Raw genomic sequence first — 25,488 nt, forward strand, 5'->3', positions numbered from 1 at the left:
GGGCAATGTGGCATTTACTGCCTTGCCCAGGGACCCTTGGGCTTGTGACAAACCAGGGCATCAATCCAGCAGGCTCCCAGCTGAGGACATTCTACTCATTGCACTACATAAGCATCATTCAGGCACAGTATCTCAAAAAATAAATAACAATAAAATAAAATAAAGTATGGGTTAGCCCTCACAGAACATAAACCATAATGATGTTATAGAGCTGTGACATGTGTAATCTATGCTCAGTTTGTTTTTCTGAGCTTTTCTTCAGGGTCAAAAAGGTAATTTCTTATGTAAATTATTTCCAAGTGGAACAAAAATAATTTATAGAGCAGTTTTTTCCACTAAAATTGACTTCTGTTCACTACGATAAAATCTAATAAGCCTATACCGTTTGTTTTTATGTTTTTTTTTACGTCTTGCATTGTTTTTGTATGTTTGCTTTACTTGTTTTTATTGTTTTTATGTTTTGTCAGACATGATATTTATTGTGTCTCATGTGATGTTTTGTTGATGTCCTATTGTGTTTACGTTTTGTTGATTTATTGTGTCTTATGTGATGTTTTGTTGTGTGTGGACCCCAGGAAGAGTAGCTGCCACTCTGGTGGCAGCTAATGGGGATCCAGTTAAATAAACTAAATAAACTACTGCCAAGAACAATCCCATATTTAGTTTAGCGGAGTGTAACCCCTATTGACATAGTTTAATAAATCTAAATTTAGACATTTTAAAGGCTTAAAGTCAACGGATCACAAGGGTGACTAACACATATGACAGTTTATATTTTAAAAGATTTAATCTGCTTCAACACAATCACATTGTATGTATGAGATAAGAGGTTGGCAAACAATAAAGATCATGAGCGGTCGTTTTTTAATAGCTTTTAGCAGTTGAAAACGTCAATGGTGTCTGAGACACATTTAATTTCTTCATTTATTTAGCAAATTTGTATTTACTTATTTCATTTTTTAAGCAAATGTCTGCATCATTTGTTATTTCTTAATTGTCTTATATGGAAGAGGAAAAATAAGCTGTCATATAGCATCAAGCATCAAACATCAAACTCAACATCTACCAATCGCGACTGGCCTCAGAAGACGTGATATCAGCTGACCTCTAAAAAGTATTAAATGCATTTTACCAATTTTTGTTTTTAGTTCTGTTTGTTTGCTTTTTTCACCATTGTTGCATTCACAGCAGGGGTATACGTGTTGTTACTCATGTGTACGCAAGGACCGCTACAGGAGATCCTTCCTGCCCACAGCAATAACCAGTACCAGAGTTGTAAAAAAAAAAAAAAAAAATCAGGGGGGATGGTGGATTTTATCATATGGGGACAGATAATTTGTGCTGATTACAAATAATATAATATATTACAAATAAAAGCACTGACCAAAACAACTGCAGAAATACTGCAGGAATGACATAGCAGCAGTTAAATGCAGCCTTCTGTAAGCTTTAAATATCCACTGGGCTTACATCAACAACAGTTTTCTGAACGTATCAATATGCTTCTGTCCTTCACAGGATAAGTCAAATGGATCACTGCAAAAACTCAAAATGTTTGTCTTATTTCTAGTTAAAATGTCTAATTTTAGTTAAAAAAAATCTCATTACACTTAAAACAAGACTCATCACTGGAAAAAACAACAATTTTCACCTGTTTCAAGTAGATTTTCACTTGAAATAAGTAGAAAAATCTGCCAGTGGAACAAGATTTTTTTGCTTGTAATGAGAAGATAAATCTTGTCCCACTGGCAGATTTTTCTACTTATTTCAAGTGAAAATTTACAGGTAAAAATAAACAGGTGAAAATTGTCAAATAAGTTATTTTTCTGGTGTTATTTTTCTGGTGATGACTCTAAATGTTGAAACAGCAGTAACACCACATTCATTGATGAAATGACATAAGGGATGGAAAGGGGGGATGGCAGTTTTACAGGGGGGATGATTTTGACCGTTTTTATTTCGGGGGGGATGCCATCCCCCCTCAACTCCAGTACTGGCGATAACCCCCTACAACGACTCTCTGAACCGGCTTAAATCATGAAAACTACTGCAACAGTGAATTTCCATTGAAGGGATAAATTAGGTATTTTTGAATTGAATCGTATGCGTTGGCGACTACATGCTGATGAGCGTTGGAGGTGCCAGCTGGTTACCTGCAGCAGACAGTACCCACAGCGCCGCATCCGAGGGGTCGACGACTGAGGAATCATCGATTCCATTTCCTCACTTGAACCCTGACCATCCTGCGTAACACATATAGAAGTGATGTCACACATAGGCCCACCCACTTGACCTTTCACTCAGACAGAGCACATGACTCCATTTACTTAAGAGCAAACAAATTTGATACCACTGCCTCCATTTTCCATCGCAGAGAACCGATTCATCTTTTCTCAGGCCAACTTGCACGCTAAAATCTATTCCAACACATTTGCATATTGTTGAAAACAAAAAACGTGTTTTTGTGATCCTGCTCCTGGATCTTACCGTCACTGCGTCTGTGAGAACGAAGCCAGGATCCATTAACGAGACTGCAAAGTACAAAAGCACAGACAGCACGACAATCAGGAAGAAGAGAGCCGGCAGCAGCAGCTCTCCTCGCTCCTCGCACCTCCGCAGATCTGTACACATGAACACATTATTTCATTAATTACATCTGTATTATTGTGTTGAATTTAAATTGTTCTTGTGCCATTTATTTTATGTTTCTTATAGTCTCTTATAATTCTTAGTATCTAGTTATGTGTAGCAATTGTTTCAGTCAAAGTGCTTTATAAATAACGTTGGTACGGTATGCGCTTTTATCTTTTAAAGAGACATAAATGACATAAATGACATAAATGAGTAGGTCCACTCCTTTGGTGTATCCAAAGATCATTTATTACTTTGAGGGACTTTCGAAATATTCACATACTTCATGTTTTCTAATACTGCAACCAGCAGTGGGGGATGCTTTAAAGTCTTACACCAAAGGGCGAAGGGGTGAGGTTAAATGACTAATGTGGTACTCACAATTAAAGGTCAATGATTTCTTTAAATGTGGAAAAAGGAGCTTCAGTGCTTTATTTATTTCTTCCTTTCGCAGAGGAAACACCACACCATCGCTTGTGAAAAAAACAACACTTCTGCTTTTATTTCCTCTGCCACAGATGTAGACAAATATAAGGACAGGAGGGTGTATATGTAATATGATCATTCACACTTTTCCTAAAGCCTTAAGAACTAGTGATGTTGGATACCATCGAATTCCTTTCTGATCCGATATAAAAAGAGTAAAATTCAAGCTGGTATCGGCGATACCGATCCGATAATACATTGTGCAAATACACCTAATGTGCCCGGTACATCTAAAAAAATTGGTGTATTTTAGTTGGCTTAAGAATACAAGACATCAGGGTCACTTATTTAGCTATTTATTTTAAAGTCAAAAGTATAATTATATATATATATATATATATATATATATATATATATATATATATATATATATATATATATATATATATATATATATATATTATTTATTTATTTTTTTTTTTTTCTACAATCATGGAATTGGTTAACTGGTCTCTCAGTGCAATTGACCAAATTTTTGTGATGAGAAAAGAGTGCAAAAGGGAGCCCTCTTGCCCCGACGGGACGTTTGCTGCTGGATACATGATGGACCCGTGATGATGGATCGTGTGTCTGTCCATACTGTCAGTCGAGGATGTTGAAGATGCCTACATAATTGGATTAATGATAACAGGATTTCTGGTGTTTGGAGCCGGCGGTTACCTGGCATATCGACAAATTCGGAAAGCGTCGACAGCTATTCTGGCCCTTTCGGAGCTGTCTGACGTGCCTGAAGGGATAAGCTGTGCGACCTTCTGACTCTAACGTTGGGGGAGAAAAATCGCAAGCTGGATGCGATTTTTGAACAGAATCGCAGGCTAGCTGCGGTTTTTGATCTCATTGGCAGGATGGAAAAGACCTTGGAGAAGTTGGAAGCTCGGCTTGGCGGGAATTGACTACAAATTTGTCTGTTTGGAGTCGCCATTGATGAACCAGAGACTTATGGCAGGTGGAAAATTACTGGAGTCTGCCTGTCCTAAATGCAATTGTTGATTCTACAATCTGTCCTTGACAGGGCGGCTTGGCAGGCCTCTCAAGTCACAATCTCCCTGGAGGAATGAAAACAAGACGCTCTGCTCCCACTAGCCCTCCCCTTCCTCTCAGGACACCGGTGGACCTGTATCAGAACTGTACCGAAGGTCGCGGCGCTCACTTGGATGTACCATGCCGGGATCTCCCCCGCCCCCCAGTCACCCACCCCCCACACCCACACAAGTCTTCGTCATGATGTTGTTATGAGTATGTTGCTTTTCTGTGCTGAGGTGTTTTTGGCACATTGACACTGTGTATTAAATACATAGTGTGAAGATGCCTCTTTTGGAAAAATCTGCGCCTTATAACAACTATGGTGCCAACGGTGTTAACCAAAGTCAAATTCACTGTTTGATATGTTCAAACGTTGTCATTAAAGCTGATTCTGATATATATACAAACATATAATAATATAATTATACTGAGGTAGCGGCCTCATTCACAATACAGCCGAGCTATTACAACAACAGAAAAACCAGTGTTTGAAAAAGGTGTTTCCATCACTAAAAAATATCCTAAGTAAAATAAAACCATTAAAATAAATAAGAGAATAAAAAATAAAAATAAGAACTGCTATAAAAATGAAAATGAAAAAAAGTAGTTCCGACCAGCAGAGTGTCATTCAGACAAAATCTGAATAGTTTAGTTACTTTCCATTGTATTAAATGACCGAAGTATCAAAAGTATCGATATTTTCATTTGAGAATCGATTTTAGAGCATACAGATCTGGTATCGGAAGTATCGATAACTCAGTATCGATCTGCACATCCCTAACTATTTTTCCTTTTTCCTCATTAAGCGCTCAAAGTTCAGAAAGATTGCTTAGATTTATTTATTATTTTGACGGCTGGCAGGATGATCAAAACGAAGATGATGTTAGTTTGATCTGAGGTTTGGTCTCACCAGTGTCGTGCAGGAACAGCACCAGCGTCACCAGCCAGGTGAGCAGCGTGTGCGAGGCTCGCACCACAAAACCCGTCCGGAACACGTTCTGGACCATTTCACCAACACTGCTGGTTAGCCTGCTTCAAGAAAATCTTAAAACAACTACATTTAAACCTTTTAACTGTTCTGCGAATAAATTAAAAACGTATGTTTCGGATTTTTATATGAGTAAATGGGAGTGAATCCGTGTAGGACGCTCTTCCTTGTTTTGGTACGGTAGCCTGCGCAGGACATACTGCGCGAAGCTTAAAAAACTCAAACTCCTAGGTTGTTATTTAGCTTGTTTATAGCAATAGTATTGCTATAAACAAGCTAAATAAGTAAGGGATTTGTAAAAAATATATACATGTATTGAATACATGTATATATTTTTTACAAATCCCTTACCACTAAGGTATCTATTTTTTTATACCAAATAAAAAATAAGTCTAATAAATGATTAGGTAACATATGTAACAAATTCATGATCCTTTTCCACAAACACAATTTTCTAGGGTTCAAGTTTAGTTCATGTCATTTTAATTGTGGACTGTTATTTTTATCCTTATTTCTTATTTTCTTATTATATTCTATTTTATTACTTGTACTCTGCTCCGTGGGTCAGAAGGGACTGTAATTTCATTTGTGCTGTATGTATACTGTATATAGCATATCTGACAATAAAACTTGAAACTTTTATGAAATGTCTGACATCTTTTGTTCAATTACCACAGTTGTACAGTACATCAGCTACATTTTCGTGATGACCTTTACAGCTTTGATCAAAGCAGCTGGTATTTGTGGACCAAGTCTGTGTGCTTCTTCTGAAATCCTGTTACAACTTTACCACTTCAGAGGTACAGCAATAGCTACATCCTACATGATATGAAGTCGGATAAGATAAGGTTGGATAGTTCTGCTCTGATTTGGCTCTCTTATGTCACACTATCCCCCCCATGTTCCCTTTAATATATAACTTCATTTGGACCAAATACTTCAAGACTGATTTGCAAAGCACTTTTTTTTACTGTTTTTTTCAGTTTCTTTATGTAATGCCTGTAATATCTAATCTATTTTCAAAAAGTAGCCCACTGCCTGTGATATGCAAACGTTATCATGAAACTTATGTAACCAGAAAATTCATATTTTCATGACACAGATTTGGACATTAGAGAACCACCAAAGGATCAATTCAACTGAAAGACTTTTACGTGTTTGTGTCATAATAGACAGTCTGTCTTCTTCAGCACATTTTAAGGTTACACTCCTCTTTTACGTATATGCGGAATAATTGTGTATCATGTTCCCAGAGACCAGATATCTTTGTATCATTAAATTGTTACGAATACTTTACTTTACTGCAGTGAAAAGATCCAGAAATATTAAACCTTTGTTGAAAAGGTACACTTACTGTGATACAATAAAGCAGGAACATCTGTAGATTTAATAGACACTTGATAGTGAGATGAAGTGTGTAATGCAAACATTTATATCAGTTTTTAAGGAACTCTTTTCGATCCATCTATTCATACATTTCTTTATTCAGAGGACCGGCATCTTACATGCTCGCACATATTGCTTAGCACAAGCTATCATTACTGATTAACCTGGCATATTTGTTTGGACAGTTGAAGGAAAAAGGGGATCCAAAGTAAATGAATACCAGTGCAGAGATGACGCAGGACACGTTTCAGGCACCAAGCCACCGTGAACCCCACAACTTGTGCCGGGTATCATATAGAGCTCGCTCTGCATTTCAGCCACTAAAAAACTAAAAAAAAAAATCATCCAGCTCCTTTTTCTTGGGTCACGCTCCGTTTTATTTCATGCAAGTACATCACATGATCCAAGTTTTTCCTCTTGACTCACATTAGATCTTCCAAATAAATATTCCAAAATGCCAGAAGTCAAAGTTATAAACATTGACAAAAACCTGTACATTTAAACCACAGCGAGATCAAAATTAATTTGAACAAAGTTCTAAAGGAATATATATAGTCAACTTGAGTATATTATTCCAGCTTTCTGACTTTCAGATTATATTGTTTACTAGAATTTCTTCTTTTAACTCATAAACAATGTGCAAGTGTGAAAACGTTCAACAAGACAGTCATAAAGTGTAAATGCAAAAGTTCACATATGAATGGAAAATATCCCTCTTTAGTCATAGAAAGCTCAAGATTAATTAAATTTGTTTCACTCTGATGTAACCATCACCTGACCCAAACAGTTAAAACAATGTCTTCATTATTGACAAACTCTTCACATCGCAAAGGTTTTACCAGACACTCGTTCCAAGTGGAAGCTAAGCTCTCAATTTCTTAAGATTTGCATGCCAACTGGGGAATAACATACTTAACTTCAAGGAAAACACCACATTACACTCAGTATTTTTGAACTCGCATTTATTTGCATCAAAAATGGTCCTTTAAAACATTAGTAAAACTTTTACAAAATAATCTTATCCTGCATTGGTGAGCCATGAACATTGATTAAAGTGCAAAATTGGTGCTCAAAATGATATCCAAACTCCTCCTTTTGAACATGTGCTTTTAACAAGAATTCAACAAAATCGTTTTCCCTTTAAACCTGAGGTGAACACTTAAGACATACCTTCAGAAAAGATTGACAGCATCTATCTGCCAACAAGAACTTGTAGCCCAATAATTCACCACACATTTTAGTGTCTTGGGTTGTTAAGGCAATAATACCACACCCACACCCAGAAATTTCAATTGCACGACTGGTGTTTCAAGAGACAACTCATCTTCTCATTTAGAGAATAAATACAGGGCAGGTAGCAATAAATAAGATGCATGCAGAAAATCCTGCACTCAATGCAATCAGGATAGGGGTTGAGAGAAAAAAATTCTTGTGCAAAAATCCTCTCATTTGGGATACAGTCATATTTTTCTAGAGGCAGAGCTGTTATCAAACACAAAGCTTATGAATCCTACATCTGCCGAGTAAAACACACTCTGATTTACTCGCATGTCCTGGTCATACACAACTAACTGACCTACCAAAGTTTACAACGTCACAACAATGGAAAGACCTGGACATTTGACTCAAGAACAAATAAAAACATTTGGTCCTGGATTTACATTCAGTCATTGCTTCAACTCTCACAGCTTCTCTTAAAAACGAAAAGAAACAGTAAATAGCAGCAGTTGTAGTCATGACAGTCTGAGCTCACAGAGTCCATATCCTCCACGCTGGCCTTTCCTCCTCTTACATCAGCTGACATTCACAGAATGAGATTACTAAAAATACCTCCCCCCAAAATAGTCTCAGGGGTTCCTAACATGAGAACTTGGGGGGGGTCCAGGTCAGAGGGTCACACTGAAGCTTTTCATGTGATGGTAAGAGTTTCAGCGCGACGTCACTCCCAACTGACTCTTCAGGTGCTCGTACACCACGTAGCTGATGCTGACGGCAGGGATGACTTTTAGGAAGTTGGGGGCCAGGCCCCTGTAGAGCCCCGTCGGGCCCTCGCTCTGCAAGATCTGCCTGAAGAGCCCGGTCATTGACACCTGCTGGTTGCCCTCGATCGCAGCTGGAAACACAAGGACACACTTAGACGTTGCAAATCACTTAAAAATAAACAAATTAAAAAAAAATTATCAGGTGTTCCTAATAAAGTGAGTCAAAGCTCACCTTGTGCTTGCATGCGGGTTCGGACCAGGGCTAGTGGGTAGCTGGCAAGCTGACCGCATGTGCTTGACACGGTGCCGCAGGCCAGCAGGACGACCACACCGGGGTCGGCACTGTTAGTCCCGTACTGCTGCAGATATGTGTTCTTCAACGTCTGTACAGAGGAGACAAAACAATCAGAATAAGATTTTCGATTTTAAATACTTGCATTTGTAATAAATGTGCAAGAAACAAACTAAAAATCAATTTCTGAAGTCTGTTGGTAGGCAAGAGACCCTCCAGCTCACCTCATAAATGGCCAGGTCGATGCCTGCATAGGGAATGATGCCCAACATGTTTGGGATGTAGCCTTTATAAAATGCTCCAAGTCCTTCTCTCCTGAAAATCTGCTTTGCGCAGTCCGAGATGCCAGCGTACTGACCGGTCGTCCTCAGGGCAAGACGGGTTTTTAGGACCTGAGAACAGATCAGGACAAAGTTGCTCAACAACATTTCTTAATTCCGTCCGAATTTAAACAGGATTTAAATGGACAGATAATCACCTCCATCGGGTAGATGGCACTCTGGGCAATCACTCCAGCCAAAGAGCCTGCAACAAATCGCTCCACGATGCTTAAAGTCTTGTTATCGCTGCCGATTAGTCGCTTAATCTGGAAGAGACATTTAAATGCATGACATCAGTAACAGCAGGCCTCCTCAGAATGTCAGACGAGACAACTTGACAGAACTTCAAGTACCTGCTCATAAGCCATGAACTTGAGAGCCGTCTCCGGGGCGATCTTTATCACATTCACGCCATTGCCGCGCCACAATGACCTCACACCCCCTTCTTTGATCATCTGTGTTAGCCCAGTCATGATGCACATGTTGTTGGTTCGGGATCCATGAACCTGGTGAGAGGGAACAAAAAACCTTTAGGGATACATTTGGGATGGTGTCATTTAGACGAAAGGTCCTTTTGACAAAAATCCATGCTGACTGGGTCATGTGTGTTTAGTACGCGAAAACGCACATTTCCTAACACATAGAGCTCAAGGTCTGCCTTCAACCTGGCCACTGACGCAGATCAGGGTCACTGATATGCCACAGTTGGATCCCAATCTCATCGATGACGGTAAAGACTATCGAGGGTGCAACAGCTGTGCTCAAGCTGCCCGTCATTGATAGTGAATGAACCAACAGTGCCTGGACTCTGCCCCCCCCCCCCCCCCCCTCCCCCCCAGCTCTTACATGGTTAAACATTAAACTTTTATAGCAGTTACACAACTTACTCTTGAACAATGACTTTCAAAATTCTTGATAAAGTGATACCATTTACACTTGATGGACATGTAAAACCCTTGCTGGGTCCAATCATCCCATGATCTGATAAAAGTTTCTACAACTTATTGCTACACTTCCTAAACTCCTTTATAAAAAGGCAAATTAAATTTTCCACATTCCCTCGAAATGGAGGCCAGATTCAGTTCTTGGAGGTTGTCTTACCTGCATCATGACTTTGAGTCGGTCCAGAGGGGCAGTGCAGGTCCTTGAAACAGCCCCGGCTCCTCCACCTGCAACCAGGTGTCTCCACCACATCCCCGTCAGCTTCTCCTCAATGGTGAACTCATCTGGCACCATCAAGTTCTCACCCACATCGAATATCTAACAGAAAGACAAAAACGTATAGATAAATATCAACTTTTAATGGAAGATCAAACATTCAGCAGTTAAAATTGTCTCAGGGTTTCTGCTATTTACTGTGTTGCACATCTTGTTAAGAGCAAATAGCACATAAGGGGCAAAATGTGCATCACCACACACCCCTCATTAAGCACCAGTTTCCTCTTACAGGTCAATATTTAACAGATTGCAGCGGCCCATTACGACTGATGTATTTCTTCACCAGCTTCATTGAGCAAAGGCCAGACGGCATTGCGCTCTGATGAATCATGCCGAGAATAATCACAAATGTGAACCACTTCCGCCTCCAGATTAGTCAATTCAAGATTTAACCCCAAATTATATTTAGACAGCAACAATTGAAGATAATATAATGTTAAGTTATATACCAGGTTAAATAATCTTAACCAATATCACAACACTGATTTTATTTGGATTTGAGCACCGTTAAAACCTTGCTCCAATAACTGCGTGTAGTCTTAGGTAGATGAGTCAATACCCATTAATAGAGATAACTGGTCACATGATGAGTTTTATCAAGTAGTCAACTCCCTGTGTCTCTGAAGACTTAACTCATGACCACTGACAGCATTTAACACCTGACTTTTTAAAAACTAAAATGCCTAGCAGCTTGTATTTCATCAGCTTGTCCTCTCAGGAAGGTTTTTGGCCCTGGTTCAACATGTCAGTGTTTAATCTGTGCCATGTTACGTCTGCAAGACTCAGGTCGAGACGGTGCTGAAAATAACTTCTGTGATCCCTGGGGCCGTACTGTCCTCCTGAAGGAGCAGAAATACCAGCCTGCGCCAGTTCTGATTGACCGATGCCCTGATTTACATAACAGCTAGACGAATTTGAAAATCCTTCCAGTTTAATCCTCCTGGATTGGGTCCTGGTTCTTTTCATGGCCTATTAGATAAATAGATGACGCACGACTTGTAATGATGGAGTCTCAAGGACTTGCCTGTTAAGTGACCAGTTCGAGAGAAGAGGAAGGTGGTCATCCTGAGCACTTATGAGTTTTCGTTTAGGTGATAACATTATCGAGTACACTCAAATTCCCTAGTTTACTATTCATAGCAATGCAATTTGTCAAAAGAATGATTAAGCTCTTCCCCGTCAGAGTTGTGGCAATGAAATGTAATCTGTTACCATATGTTAAGAAAGATGAAAAAGACACTAACCGTGGAGTGCTTCCAATAAAGGATGATCTCAGGGAGGTTTTCAGTCTTCTCCACTAAGGGGTATTTGCGCCAGTCTTTACTGCCAATTGTAATCATCCCATTCTTGTCCATGCTTCAAAAGAAGAACACAGTAGTAAGACACAAGGGTTTCCTCTGCTGAATAGTTGGAAATTGCCGTGGATGAAATGGATGGAAAGTATTACCTCTTAAGGATGTTCTCTGCATGTCGAGGAGAAATGTTCACCCCAAGGTCACGAAGAGACTGCACAAACTCTTTTGGATCAATGTGACCTAAAAAAGGAAAGCCATTCAAATGCTTAGAAAACAAATTACATGACATAACTAAATAAGTACTTGTAGCTTAGACACAAAAGCTCCATTCATCTGGGGCTGCACGCTCATACCTGCGTTCTTCCTGTCCAAACTCTTCACCACAAGCTTCAGATCCTTCTCATAGTCTTGCAGGTAGTGAACAAACTCCTCAAAGTCCAGTTGCCCGTCTACATCAGTCTCTTTGCCGTTTGAGGTTTTCTGCAGAAACAGGTAGATAAAGGGACCAAGGTGAGATCACAAAAGTTGGTATATATGAATTTATTTTAAAAGAACGCAGATGTTAAACTGTTTAGTTTCAGGGTGAAGTCAGTGCAAGGAAGACAATATCTTGCAGAGCAGTCATCTGATAGCCAAATTAATAACTACTTAGGAAACAAGTACACCCAGTTCTAAATGTACTCTATGTGAACTTGTGTATAAAATGACAAGTCATGTAACTGAAGCCAAATCCAGAATAGCAGATTTAAAAGGAGACTCCCTACTTGTATTTTACGACCCCCAATGAACACACACATGACCCATTTGTACGGTACAGGCTGGCCCACTTCCATGGCATGTGGTACTCCTTGACTGCACAGGTATTTTCACATAATGCTTCAGCTATCTTTAACCTCAACTCCAGGCCAACCAGCCGGCTTTTTAAAAAATCCCGTCTGGCTTCAATCCCAATGAGCTAAAAAGGAGGCCAGGGACACTGGCAGTGCTCCAGTCTGGTGAACTGGCCAGGGCCAGCTCCTGACCTGCAGTCCCCGGTGCAGACGATTATCACACTGAAATTAGACTCTGCTGGACATTTCTGCAAACCCCTGCAGCTCACACTTATATAATATAAGTTGTAAAAACAATATCCCATGCACACTCACACACACTTATTTTTTGTCTTTATTCTTTATATATTGCATTATTAGTTTGCCATCACTTTTGTGTAGTTTTACTTTGTTTTTTGTATGTTAATCTTGACATGAAATTTTAATATCTTCGGTGGAGGCTTCAAATAAGACCATTGGGTTTTTTGCCTCTTCCTGCACCTATAGTGTTTATCATTGATATGTCCTGTATATTTTTTAAAAACTGTGCAAAACAATAAACTAAACTAAACACTGAAGTTAGCAGCACAAATGCATACATTTGTCTTTCATGACTTTCAAAGAAAGACTTTTTTTTTTTTTTAACTACAGGACTTAGAGGTCAGGTTGCAGAAAGAAGCATGGCGGCTAAAGGCTGATTTATGGTTCCGCGTTACACCAACGCAGAGCCTACGGCGTAAGGGCTGCGTCGATTTAACGCAGAACCATAATACCGGCTTAAAGCTCTACCGCCTGCATGCGTGTGTGCCGGCTGCAGAGAGAAATGTAGACATTTTACAAACGTATATAAAATAGATCATTGACTTAATTAAAAGGGTGTTTTATAAAAAAAAAAAAAGAAATCATTTGAAAAATATAACAAGTTATGAGTGTGAATGCAAATCCAGACACGCCATTGTCACATTACAGACATTCCTATTTAGGGTGGATTGTCCTTTCAAAGTAAATGACTCATGTTCACTTAAGTCCATTAAACTCGGAACAAAGTGATGTTGATCATGACTAGTTAGATCTACTGATATCTTTGGTTTGAATTACATTTTTTTTTTTTTTTTCTAGTTTTGAAAGAAAAAAATCATTTTTTTGCACTGCGGCCTTTTTTTCTGCCACGTCGTGCTGATCCTTCCGGCCGCCAGAATTGAACAATTACATGAGATACGAAATTGAAAGTTGGTGTATCAAATGTTGCACAGGTAATTTTAGCTTTTTTTTTTTTTCTTACCTTTCGCCACTTTTGGTAGGTTGAGAACTCCTCGGACGGCAGGAACACGCTGAGTTTGTTAAAAAGGGACTTGAGCTCAGATGGCAATCCGTTTGACTCAAAATACTCCACTTCCACCGGATCCGAGTTGGAAACGGGCACGTAAAGGCACAAACCCAGCATGATTGGCTTGGATGACTTACTTTAAAAGAAACTACAAATAAATAAATAAATAGCTCAAAGCTAATACCCGGCTAGAGGCGGATAGTACTGAGGAGCCGCAATGAGGAACCGGCGTCTAAAGAGCGCTCTAAACCACGCCCCCTTCCAGGAGGAGACACGGGATTGGCTGGCACACATTGAGCCGTGACGTCATTTACTACGGACCAATCAGCGAGGCCGCCCATTGACGGTCCTCAGCCACCTCCCGCCTGATCTCTTGCGTACGTTGGTGTAAGTGCCTGGAAAGTATTGACCAATCACGTCTCACGACCAACCTTTGAGACTTGACCAATCGTGTACCTTTAACCTTTTAAACTGAGCCCGAGGGGAAGATTTGGCGGCACATCTAGATCGTTTCTGTAATACATCCATGATCTAGATTCATTAAAAAAGATGCATGATATGATTAACTATTTGAATTTAATTTAACATAAACATAAGCAGAAAATATGTGATGTGCATCTTTGTAAAGTCTAGAGTGAGATTATGTCACTTTGGCATCAAATCCTGCAACAGGGTGTTTTCTGAGGTGGGCATTCAGATTCAGATTCAGATTCAGAAAAACTTTATTTATCCCCGAGGGGCAATTTCAAGGCAACTGAGCAGCAAAACGTTGAAGGTATCAAATAGTATAATAAAAAATACAAATAAAATAGATACGGAAAACAGATAAGTGGGGCATGTCTCATATGTACAAGAAATGTGCAAAGAAAAAAAATGTACAAAAAATATATATAAATATAAGAATGTCAGAAAAAAATAGAATTGAAGAGTGGGCATGCATTTGCAACATTGTGTTTTTAACCTTTCTTGAGTAAAAATGTGGTCTCTTCGATCTAACCCATTACATAAAAAGCAATGTGAATGTTTTGCTTTATTTGATTTACTACCACTTGAACTCTGTCCCCCTTCTGCCTGGAGTCACTTTACTTCTTCGTGTCATGTCCAACTCGGTTGGCTGCAGCAACCTTTCCAAATGTTCCCGTAACATCATCAGCTGTGGTCACAAGGACAAGCTGTTTGGAGATGCTCTTGTAACCTTTACACTGAACTTTCTTGGTTTTTTTTCCATATTCATGTTGGCACAGGCAGTTAATCAGCACAATGACAACTTGTTCATGACTGGTCGCCAAACTTATCAAATCAAATCAAATCAAGTCAAACTTTATTTATATAGCACATTTCATATACTAATAACGCAAAGTGTTTTACATAATAAAATCAACATTTAACATAGAAAAACTCACACTCTCATGATTAAAAACACACATCTGGTCATTTTCACACACATCCTCTATTTCAAAGACCAATGAGGGCATCACCACGGCCTAGCTGACATCTCTATTACTTTTCAAGACAATCACCAAATGCATGAACGTAATGCAGGTATTGTGGAGTTCAACCTTTTTACCCAAGGACACTTCATCATGACGAGGTCATGAATATGCACTACTCTCTCGGCCATATATCATAACAAATTAAAGGATTTCCTTTCTTCACCACGTGACTTTAGTATATTTACAAAATAGAAACAAGTGAATGAACATTGGGAGAGAGGCAAAGTAAGAAAAGTTTACATTATGCCCATGTAACACTGTTTTTTAAGATTCAAGGATGTGCAGAATAATTAGTGACAGGTAAGGGTGCCAGGATTGGGTATGAAAGGAGAGACCACCAAAAGTTTGGTCTTTATTTTTCTTATTTCTGTTTTCTGTTTTTGCAGGGTCTTCAAACCCTTAAACAGTCATGCCGTTGAGATTAATATAGCCACAAAGGTTCAGGAGTACCTCGAGGGACCACCATGACACACCACAGTCGGCCGCCACATCCAAACAATGTAACCTGAAACCGTATTACACAACGAAGAACCTCTATATAAACGCAGCTCATAAATGCTTTCAAGGTCTCTGGACATCATCCGGAGAGGCGCAAAGAAGAGACCACTTCTCTGGTCAGATGAGTCCAAGTTTCAGTTTCATGGACAGCAATCCACTGAAGATATCTGAAATATCATGACAAGGATGACCAGAGGAGACAACTACAGCCTGTTTAGCGTCTGATATCTGGTATTCGGCAAAGAATGAACACAGTTTCCTTTCCTTTCCTTCAACTATTAACATCTTCCATTCCCAAATGATTGAGATGTGTCCTTAACAGCAAACCTCTTAACCTTTCTGGAAATTGGGGTTCGTAATATCAAAATAATTAATTGTCAAACCAAATAAAAATGCATCAAATCGTTCAGGATTGGACAAGTAAAGTTTATTTTTTAAAAACCAGTATTGTTATTGAGACAGGTAGTCTGTGACTATGTTTGTACATAGCAGTAATAAAAACTGAAATAATGCCATTAGTTGTAGTGGGTTCAATGATAAAGCCAAGGAACACACGCACCTTTAGCAGCCGACAAGATAAAGTCCAACCTGAACACAAACATGTTGTCGCTGTTGCTTCTCCTTGAATCCTGTGCGTCACACAGAGGAGGGTAAGGGGACAGAGATGCATCTGTTTGTGACCAGGAGCACTTTAACCTGCAGGATCAGACAAATACTTAACAACAGAAACACAGGTGGGAAGGAGTCTCATGTGGTCATAATTCCCACGAGGCCTCAAAATGCTGCAACACAGCGATCTGGTGGTGACGCCGTTGTTGTCTTCCTGGAAAAGAGGCTTTTCAGATGCATTATGGTGTTTCTATGGCTGGTTGGATGGATGTTCCGTAGCAGCAAACATTGATTAGATAATATAGCACAGCAATAATAACCTTTAACCCAATACAGAAGATACAACTTGTGTTTTATTACAAAATATACTGAAATTGAGATTATAAGCCCCTGTGTGATTTTTGTCCTTAAAATCTCACCTAAGTAATCAGTCACTATTCGAACCTCACTTCCATAAACAGGCCTTGTGTCACTTCAACACTTCACTGACAGAGATTCCTCTTGAATGTTCATTAAAAAAGTGCTACCCTCATGCCAAAAGTAAATAAATCACCCTGGAAGTCAGACAGAAAGTAATGAATGCTTTTTCTATGCATTTCACAGTCATCACAGTTGCACAAGTCACTTTTCGGAGCACAATGTATTTTTGCAATGTTTTTATCTTATTGCTCTTATCCATTCCTAACTTGGAGGAAATTTTGCTCTTGGTGTTTTAATTCTTTTTTAGCCTCATGTCTTTTATCTCTTATATTTATTTCATGAACTGCAGCACTTTCTGTCGAGCCGAAGCTGTCTCTTGTTTTATGTGTATGTGTTCTTCTTAAATGTCTTGTTCCTGAACTGATTGTCTGTTTTCTGCTGCTTGTTTAACTCTCGACTGCAAAACCAGTTTACCCTTGGGTATCAATAAAGTAACCTGAACCTGAACCTGAACCTGATCAGAGTAATTGGAAAGGACAAAGAGACAAATTCAGTTAAAAACAAACCTTGACATTTCATTTCTTTGGAGGACTCCTTTATGGAGAAATCCCAAACTCTCACACCACATCTCAGATGCTGTATTACAAAAGTGGAAAGATAAAAAAATCCAAACAGTTGCAGATTTATATAGTACATTCACCAACTTTCAACAACTAAAGGAAAAATTCCAGCTCCCCGAACATAGTTTCTTTAAATTCCTGCAAATTAGAGAATGGGTCAAAAACAATGCAGAACCACAAAAGGACTAACATTTCCTATATACGCTATAATCAATGGCAAACTACCTGTTTATGATAAGACATATTAATATCCACAAAACATAGGCAAATACAATTCAATTACCAGTATTGCACAGGACATACTACACCCATCACAGATTGCATAAATTTGACAGCAGCATTTCTTCAAGATGTCAGAGGTGTAAAGTGGCAGAAGGCGATGTTGCACATGTTTTTGCAGCTGCCTAGGGATAGGAAAACTTTGGGAACACATTATTGCATTAACTTCTAAGATAATAGGACGTCAAATTGAGCAGAACCCAAAACTTTGGATTTTGGGGGATACAAGCATAAGAAATTATAAGAAATACTTCATTTTACTTGCCAGCACAGCAGTGAAGAAATGCATCCTAAGTAATTGGAAATCTGAAGCTTCACCATCGCTGAGGCACTGGATTAATGAGCTAGTGTCTTACTGTACACCTGAAAAGATATTATACAATGTAAGAAAGAAATCTAGAACCGTCGAGAAAATTTGGGAGCCCTTTATGGATATTGTGCCTTCTCTGGATTTGACCACGTGAGATGACTCTTCCTGGACCAAATCCATCTTTAGACTCTGTACTACACGGATAATATTATTAGATCTTCATTGGTATTGCACCATGTAGATTTATATATGTACATTTGTGTGTGGATGTGTACAGATAGGTGTATATAAACTGTGTGTGTAGGTATATGAATGAAAGGTAATTCAGGGAGGTGGGTGGGGGATGGAATGGGAAGTGTTAAATTCATGTTTTATAGTGGGGTTTTTGGGTGTGTGACTAATCCTCCTTGCATCTGACATGTTTGCGACCTATTATTTTTAATAAGTGCCATCTACAATATATGACTGAAGTCATTGTCATCCTGTCTACATGTATATTAGATGTGTTTCCTTATTGTGTTCAGAATTATTTTATTATTTGTCTTTTACCTGCTTTCTTTTATCTTGGAAGTATATGCTGGCATGTGTTCTCATATGTACATGCAATTTTTTTAGTTCCTATTTTGTTGATTTTATTTATTTATTTTCTTTTGGTTTTGCTTTTTCTTAAATTATAAAAAAGTTATTCTTTGCACAAACTTGTATTGCTTGATGCACAAACATGCTGTAATGAGAAATAATGTTAATAAAAAGGAAAATGAGTGTGGAAAATAATGAGGGATGTCAACAAAAATGATCATGTATTTGTGAAGAAGTCGTTGCTGAACTGGCTTCTACTGGATTTTACAGAAGGCTGTTGTGAGCGATTTTTGGTTAAAGAATGGAGAGGCCTCCACCCCTCTTACCCCCCACCCCCAAAAACACATTTTTCATAGTTAAACATTGTTGTGGGAGCATAAAGCCTGGGGGCTGTTTCACAGCTTCAGTCACCAGAAATCTTGTCTGGGTTTATGTTGTTAGATTATGTTGTTATTCTAAGGAACAGAAAATCCACACAATCATCTTTTAAAAACAAATCAGGACAAAAAAAAGAAAAGAAAGAAGGATATAAAAATGAAAAAGGACTTCAACATTTCAACATAAAATCTTTTGAAGGACACCAAAATCAAGCTCATAAAGCGGCACTCTCAGAGCCCACATCCTGATCTCTCTGAGAATTTGTGAGGGGGGCTCAAGGTTAATGTCCAAGTCTGTTATCGCTGTGGTCTGTATGAATGGGAACAAATGGAAAAGATTTCAGATTTCCCAAGAGACTTGTGCCAACTTAAATAGGAATCACGATAAGAAACTGCTGCCACTTGTATATCACAAAGACCACGTTACTAATTATTTTTTGTCAGAGGGTTAATAACTTTGGCCTTTCAATTTTTTTTCAGTTGATCACACCTGTACAATATCTAAATTGAGTTAAATATAAATGTATTGTTATTTTTGAGCCAATTACATAAAGATCAGTTAAAATATGGGTTAAAAAGAAATATGGCAAAACAAAACCACGAGGTGCCACGTTGAAGTTGACTCATTTGAATTTATTTCAGCCCTGTGCCGCCCTCTGTCGATAGAACGTGGTACAAAACACACAGTTAATGGCCCATTTATCTCATAGTCCACAGAAATACAGTGATGACCAGACATCAAATATTATAAGACACAAGTAAATCCATTTTCAGAAATAGAAATATTAAAAAAGGATAAAGACCTTATCTCTGTTTAAAAAAAAAAGAAAAAAGAAAACCTTGAGAGGCATAAAAAATGTAAATTAAACGGAAAAAAATCTATTCAAAGGACATTGGTGACTTTTATCTAAGTGATTGAGAGAATCAGTGAATTACAGAAAATATAATTGATAAAAAAACTTTTTTTTCACAAAAGACATCTGAAACATGTAATACTGTCAGCTGGATTTTGAGGGGAACATTAGGAAACCAGTAATTAAGCAAATCCAATTTTAATTAACCTAAAATTAAAATAGAAAACAAACCTTCCTCTACTTGTTTTCAATGTATATCACAATCTAAGATGTGTTTTTTCTTCCTGGGATGTTCAGGACTCTGAATCCCTGCCATGTGAAAGAACACAGATGTGGGACGTGTGTGCAAGCACGGATACGGCCGCATGGGGGCGCTGTTTCACGCTGAAGCTTCAGTGATATGTCAAATAATTACCACGGAACTGTCAAGTTACCAAGTACGAACCAGCAAAATGCTGAAAGTGCTTTTTTTTACAATATATAAATGCCTCTTGTTACCTTGTATAACATTTGTTTTCCTTCTCTTTTGAAACAAAATCTTAGATTCGTTTTTAGTTTGATTTGACCTGTTTAATGAGGGATGGTGAAAAGCTACTTAACACTATTAAATAAATTATTATTTTTATGGAACTGCACTTTTATTTTTATTTTAGTTTTAGTTTTTACCTTTTATATTTATTATTTATTTTAAAATGTTATCTATTTTTTATCTTTATCTGTTTATCTTTATATGAGTGTTTGGCTTTTGGGGTGTTTGATTTGTATATGACAGTGGTTGGGTTAGATGGAGATGTCAATTTCCCCAAGGGAACCTGTCAAAGGGATTAATAAAGTCGTCTGAATCTGAATCTGAATCTGAATCTGAATCTGAAAAAAAAAAAAAAAAAAAAAAAAACCCATCCCATCTACAAGGAGAGAAAATGAACATCCATAATCTTCCTATTGGTCCTATTTTTTAATTTTTAGAAATTACACGAGACATTTTTTGCACTAAATAAGATTCAAGATGTGTTTATCAAAAGAAATGAGCCCAACTTAATTGTACATATGTTAATTTAACCCGTGTTGCTCATTTTAGACAATCTTTCTCTGATTTTTCCTTTAGACAATTAATTCACCCTTTGTGTTTAATTGGACGGTGTCTAATGATCAGCTGGATAATTGATTAGTTCTTGAGTAGTTTATTTAGGATAATGAGCCAAATATTTAACTATGATGCTTTTGAAATCCCATCTCCATTCCCCAAAGCCCCATAATCAATTTAATTAGAGGTAAGATGCACAACCAGTCAAAAGTTTGGGCACAGGTTCTCACTCAAATGAAGGGAACGTGTTTCCCCTGGGTGTAAGATACAGAAAATATATTTCACGTTTATTATCTTTTGAGTGATGTATTTTTGTTGGACGTGCTCTGAATTGGAGGACATTCGTGCTTTTATTCTGAAGAGTAAAAACAGGAATTGACATGATGCATTCATCCAGCTTATTGATCCTGACAACAAAGTTCCTCCTCTCCTTGCCGAGATGAGAAAAGGGAGTGAAGAGTCTGTTCTGGCACTTTAATGCTGTGCAGCCGTCCCTGGTTAGACCTTAAAACCCCCCAGGATGTGTGCAGGTGAGCCGTGTGTAACTTTTCAGCCGATTTTATGAACTTTTCTCACACATTTACATGCGTTTTTAACCGATGCGTTTCATTTGTTTTCAGATTTTGCTGCAGAGCTCTCATGAAAACGCGCTCTGAAACACCAGCGGCGGTCAGAACCGCTCTCTCAGCGTGGTATCTCTCAAAATAACCACTCCGTTTCTTTCTTTGCAAAGAGGTTTTTTTTTTTTTTGTGAGTAAATTTAGTGAAACTATGGCCTTCTTCGTGAAAAAGAAGAAATTTAAGTTTCAGACCCATCTGACCCTGGAGGAGCTGAGTGCGGTGCCTTTCGTCAACGGAGTTTTGTTCTGCAAGCTGCGGCTGCTGGACGGGGATTTTGTCGCCTCTTCTTCCAGGTAAAAACTCAAAAACACCTCGCATACATGCAAAAATATCCTTTTCTGCAATTACTGTCCCTATCAAGACCACCAACAAACATTTTCAGCTTTGTGACATGCATTTTTTTTCTCAGTGAATTTCACTAATATTACCAAGCTTAAAGGGGACGTATTTGGAAAAGAAATAATGTTCTTGAAGTCATGTTTGAGTATGGTATCTACCAACTCAAAAGCATAGAAAACAAATTCAGCCATATCAATTGGTTTAAGCCCAGGAGTATGTAATTCAGTGAATGGTTCAGATTTTTAGGGCTCTGTGACAGCACAGACCCAGACATATCCTGCTCCCTTGTCCTTATCTCCAACAACTTTCACATCTTGCTGCATTATTTAAGTGGATAGTGCAAAGCCAGAACATCAGTTTCCAGAAAGAGTCCCTGCAGAAAGTGTCTGACTCCGCCCCCTAAACCTGCTGCTAACAACAGAGCTTATGATTAAAACATTTTTTTGATTTGTACCCAGGTAATGGTGTCAATTTGTGAAAAACATCCTAATATAATAATATCCCAAGAGTAGTTCTTATTTCTTCAGCTTGTTGACTATGAGATAAATATGCAAAACTATGTGCATATTGCTCGTATGAGTTTCTAAACTTTGGCCACTGTTTTGACCAGTTTAATGCCACAAAGTCATCCACTAAATATTCTTTGACTTTGTACGATTTTTCTTAACAAACATGGTTTCAGATTTGTTGCAATGAAGTACAGTATTTTCAGGGTTTCACAGCAGCAACTTTCTCTGAGTCACATTTTAAATGCAGGGTGTTGCCACGTTAAGTGGCCTATCTGTTGCTGCCCTGGCACCTCTCTGGGATCACCAGACTAAACACAGCATTTCTCAATCCAGTTCAGACTGCTCAGGCAGTCTTGTCCACCAAATAACACGGGAATGAGCTGGACCAGGATGTAAAAATACTTCTCAGCTGGATTTGAGGCCTTTTGTGTCCTTATTGACTTCCCAAACTTAATGCTTTGATCACATCAGTTCCTGACACCATCTACTTTGCCTTCCTAAACATTGTGTCAGCCATCAGTGAGGGTAGCTTCAAATTAGATTTTTGCACTAAAGGGTAAATGAGCACAGTAAGTTACTGTTTGTAAACTTATATTCAAATCAAGAGGCAACATCTGGTTTTCTGGACTGCCCAATAGGGGCTGGCACTCTCATTTGCTAATTTCTGTATTAAATGGGATGGACTCCAGTCCAGTCCAGATATACTCTTGATGGATCAAGTTTGTCCAGCTCTTTTTCATGCAGTTTATGGTTATGATGGTAAAAAAATAAAATAAAATCCTCTTAAAAATGTGTTAGGTTGTCATAACAAATGACTTTTTATGAAGTGTTTGGCCACTTTTGTCACAAGGTAACATGTCATCATTCAACCATAAATGAAGCAAAGGTATTTTTTCTTTTCAAGCAGCGTTAATTTCCTTTTGTCCTAAGTGGGCTTCAACAAGCAGCAGGAATCCTGTAAATGAGTGCTTTCTTGTTTCCTCGTACTGATTTTGCTGGTTCATTTCAAGCCGACCCTGAAGCACAACGGCCGCCCCGCAGCTTTCTCTCCCAGATTCTGACCCAGTAAACCAACCTCGACATGTAAAACAACATGAAGGCTCACATTGTCTGCCAGCTAAGTGTTTTATTGGATCTCTGAGCTGTTGCTATCCCCTTTCTAAGAATAAAGAGTGGAACTGGTTTTCCAAGTCTGCTTTCTGGTCTGGGTGCGGTTGACCCACTCAGACCGAAGGCTTCATCTTAAATCTGACATTTATCCGGAAGCTGTCAACAAAGATCTTCTTATTTCATAGCCTTTTAAAGAAACTGCAAATGCATGAAAAAAGATATTCTGGAGGTCAAACCTTTTTGCTTTTATTGGAATTTGTTGACTTCTATTAAAAAAAAAAAAAACAGGTTGGGTTGCAAAAAAAACGGACAGGTACACAGTTGTTGACCTAAGAGGTAAAAGCAGACTTAAGTTGCATCAGGTTCCCAAAGTCGGGGCTCTGCTCGTCTCGGGTTTTGAGTGTGGTGTAAAACAAGAGGAAAAAGAAGTGGTTGGTTTGTTTTAAATTCCAGTTTTTCCTCCTTTTTATTGAGGCTTTTCCACACCTTGTTTGTACTCGTGTTCACACAGGCCTGTTGAGCTTTAAATCTCTGCGCTGACAGACATGTGAGCGGTGTCCACCTTCTTCTGTGTCCTCTGTAAACCGGGCCGTCTTCTGTATGTGCACTGCCTCCCTCTCTCATGCATCGTCGTTCCGGTGGAGGGTCGAAGCAGGAAAATGTAAACAAACTGATGGATCTGGATCATCTCCATCAGATTTCTTGTGGACAGATGTTTCCCTTTGCTTACCTTTCATCAGTGAGGAAAAAGCAGTTTGGGGTTTCTGAGATAAAGAGATGATCTTAGTGAGCTCAGCGGTCAGAGATGAACAGCGTCGGTGTTTGTAGAGCCGATGTTACGTCCTGCATCTCACGATAATGAACCTGTTGTTTTGAGGTTTTTGATAACCGTTAAGTTTATGAAAATGTGAGAACTCAGAAGAAGCCGGATCTCACACACACACAAGACATGGCTGCAAAGTCACACGTCCAGCAGATGACAACATTTATGTTCATCAACTTGAACTGCAAGTTACTGAGTTTATTGTAATGTAAGAATGCAAACCAAACATGTTTCAAACTTTAATTTTGTTGATTTTTTTGTGATTTTAATGAACAGTACCATGCAGAGGTTTGAGCCACTATATTTAAATTTTTCACCTTAATACAACAGACATCCTACACCAACAACATCAGTTATTGTGAAATATTTAATGAGTTGCAGGATATTCTTTTGAAACCTAAAATTGCTGGTTTGTTTTGCTGAGAATGTTTTTCTTTTCTTTTCTCTTCCTGTCCTTGGAAGATTGCAGCTCTCATGAAAATGTTTTGGGACAAACTATGAGTTTAATCAGCTGGGAAATAATAAACCAGGTTTCAGTTTCCTCTGTGAGTTTAGTCCTCGTGCAGCCAGTGCAGAGATGTCTGAAGCCCGTGTCCTCTCAGGGGTCACTCTCCTCTCTGGTTATATAACAGCTCAGATTCCCTCCCTCCCTCCCATCTCAGTTATCATCTCTGTGACTAAAAACAAGGCCCTCTCAGAGGAGAAGGAGACGGCGCAGGGAGGCTCCCTTCACTTTGGTTCGGGTTGTATCACAGATCTGACAAACACAGCCTTTGTCCCGCGCCTCGTCTTGTTGTGGGTCGGGAACAGCGTGGGGAGCTTGTCCAGCAGACTCGTATGAAAGCCCTGCAAGGGTCACATGCTGCCAATGTGACCGTCTAGATGTCATACCACAATGTCGGGGAGCGTTCTGTGTGGCCTGTCAGTTATCCACTATCAGTATCGTCTCTTATCATTTCTGCTTCAGGAAAATAAGTCAATTTGTTATTGCTCATCAGTTTCTGCTTGAAGTGGTCTGGTTTAGCTCTTGATGTGTGTCATGAGAGTCTGCAGGCAGCTTCACACATGTGCTGTGTTTTTGTGGATGTTCTGAAGGATTGATATCATCATTCTGCAGGATGCATGTCTCACCCAGTGGAGACGTTACCTCAGCATGTGTATCACACGGCTGGTGGAAACATGTGCAGAGAAGCATGTGCAAGACAT

The 25,488-nt window shown here is 38.8% G+C and overlaps 3 protein-coding genes across 3 annotated transcripts in view; 1 reads left to right on the forward strand and 2 right to left on the reverse strand.

Moving 5' to 3' along the window:
• LOC133451526 (palmitoyltransferase ZDHHC12-B-like) overlaps positions 1 to 5,291 on the reverse strand; it is a 7,568-nt gene extending 2,277 nt beyond the window's left edge. The window contains exons 1-3 of the mRNA XM_061730653.1: positions 5,051 to 5,291; positions 2,488 to 2,621; positions 2,154 to 2,243 (exon numbers count right to left, since the gene is read on the reverse strand). Of these exons, the coding sequence (XP_061586637.1) occupies positions 2,154 to 2,243; positions 2,488 to 2,621; positions 5,051 to 5,147 (321 nt within the window). The 5' untranslated portion in view covers positions 5,148 to 5,291. The remainder of the gene's footprint in view (positions 1 to 2,153; positions 2,244 to 2,487; positions 2,622 to 5,050) is intronic.
• Positions 5,292 to 7,459: 2,168 nt separating this feature from the next.
• Positions 7,460 to 13,952, reverse strand: slc25a25a (solute carrier family 25 member 25a). Its single transcript, XM_061730654.1, has 10 exons — positions 13,713 to 13,952; positions 11,975 to 12,101; positions 11,774 to 11,861; positions 11,571 to 11,682; positions 10,210 to 10,368; positions 9,462 to 9,614; positions 9,267 to 9,374; positions 9,013 to 9,180; positions 8,729 to 8,879; positions 7,460 to 8,627 (listed from the first exon to the last, which is right to left on the reverse strand). The coding sequence occupies exons 1-10, from the start codon at positions 13,872 to 13,874 to the stop codon at positions 8,443 to 8,445; spliced, it is 1,413 nt and encodes a 470-aa protein (XP_061586638.1). The 5' UTR covers positions 13,875 to 13,952; the 3' UTR covers positions 7,460 to 8,442.
• Positions 13,953 to 21,292: 7,340 nt separating this feature from the next.
• eeig1a (estrogen-induced osteoclastogenesis regulator 1a) overlaps positions 21,293 to 25,488 on the forward strand; it is a 35,013-nt gene continuing 30,817 nt past the window's right edge. Inside the window, exons 1-2 of the mRNA XM_061730655.1 lie at positions 21,293 to 21,410; positions 21,501 to 21,794. Of these exons, the coding sequence (XP_061586639.1) occupies positions 21,652 to 21,794 (143 nt within the window). The 5' untranslated portion in view covers positions 21,293 to 21,410; positions 21,501 to 21,651. The remainder of the gene's footprint in view (positions 21,411 to 21,500; positions 21,795 to 25,488) is intronic.

The sequence above is a fragment of the Cololabis saira genome, chromosome 9 (assembly GCF_033807715.1).
Source record: "Cololabis saira isolate AMF1-May2022 chromosome 9, fColSai1.1, whole genome shotgun sequence".
In the NCBI taxonomy this organism is placed as follows: Eukaryota; Metazoa; Chordata; class Actinopteri; order Beloniformes; family Belonidae; genus Cololabis; species Cololabis saira.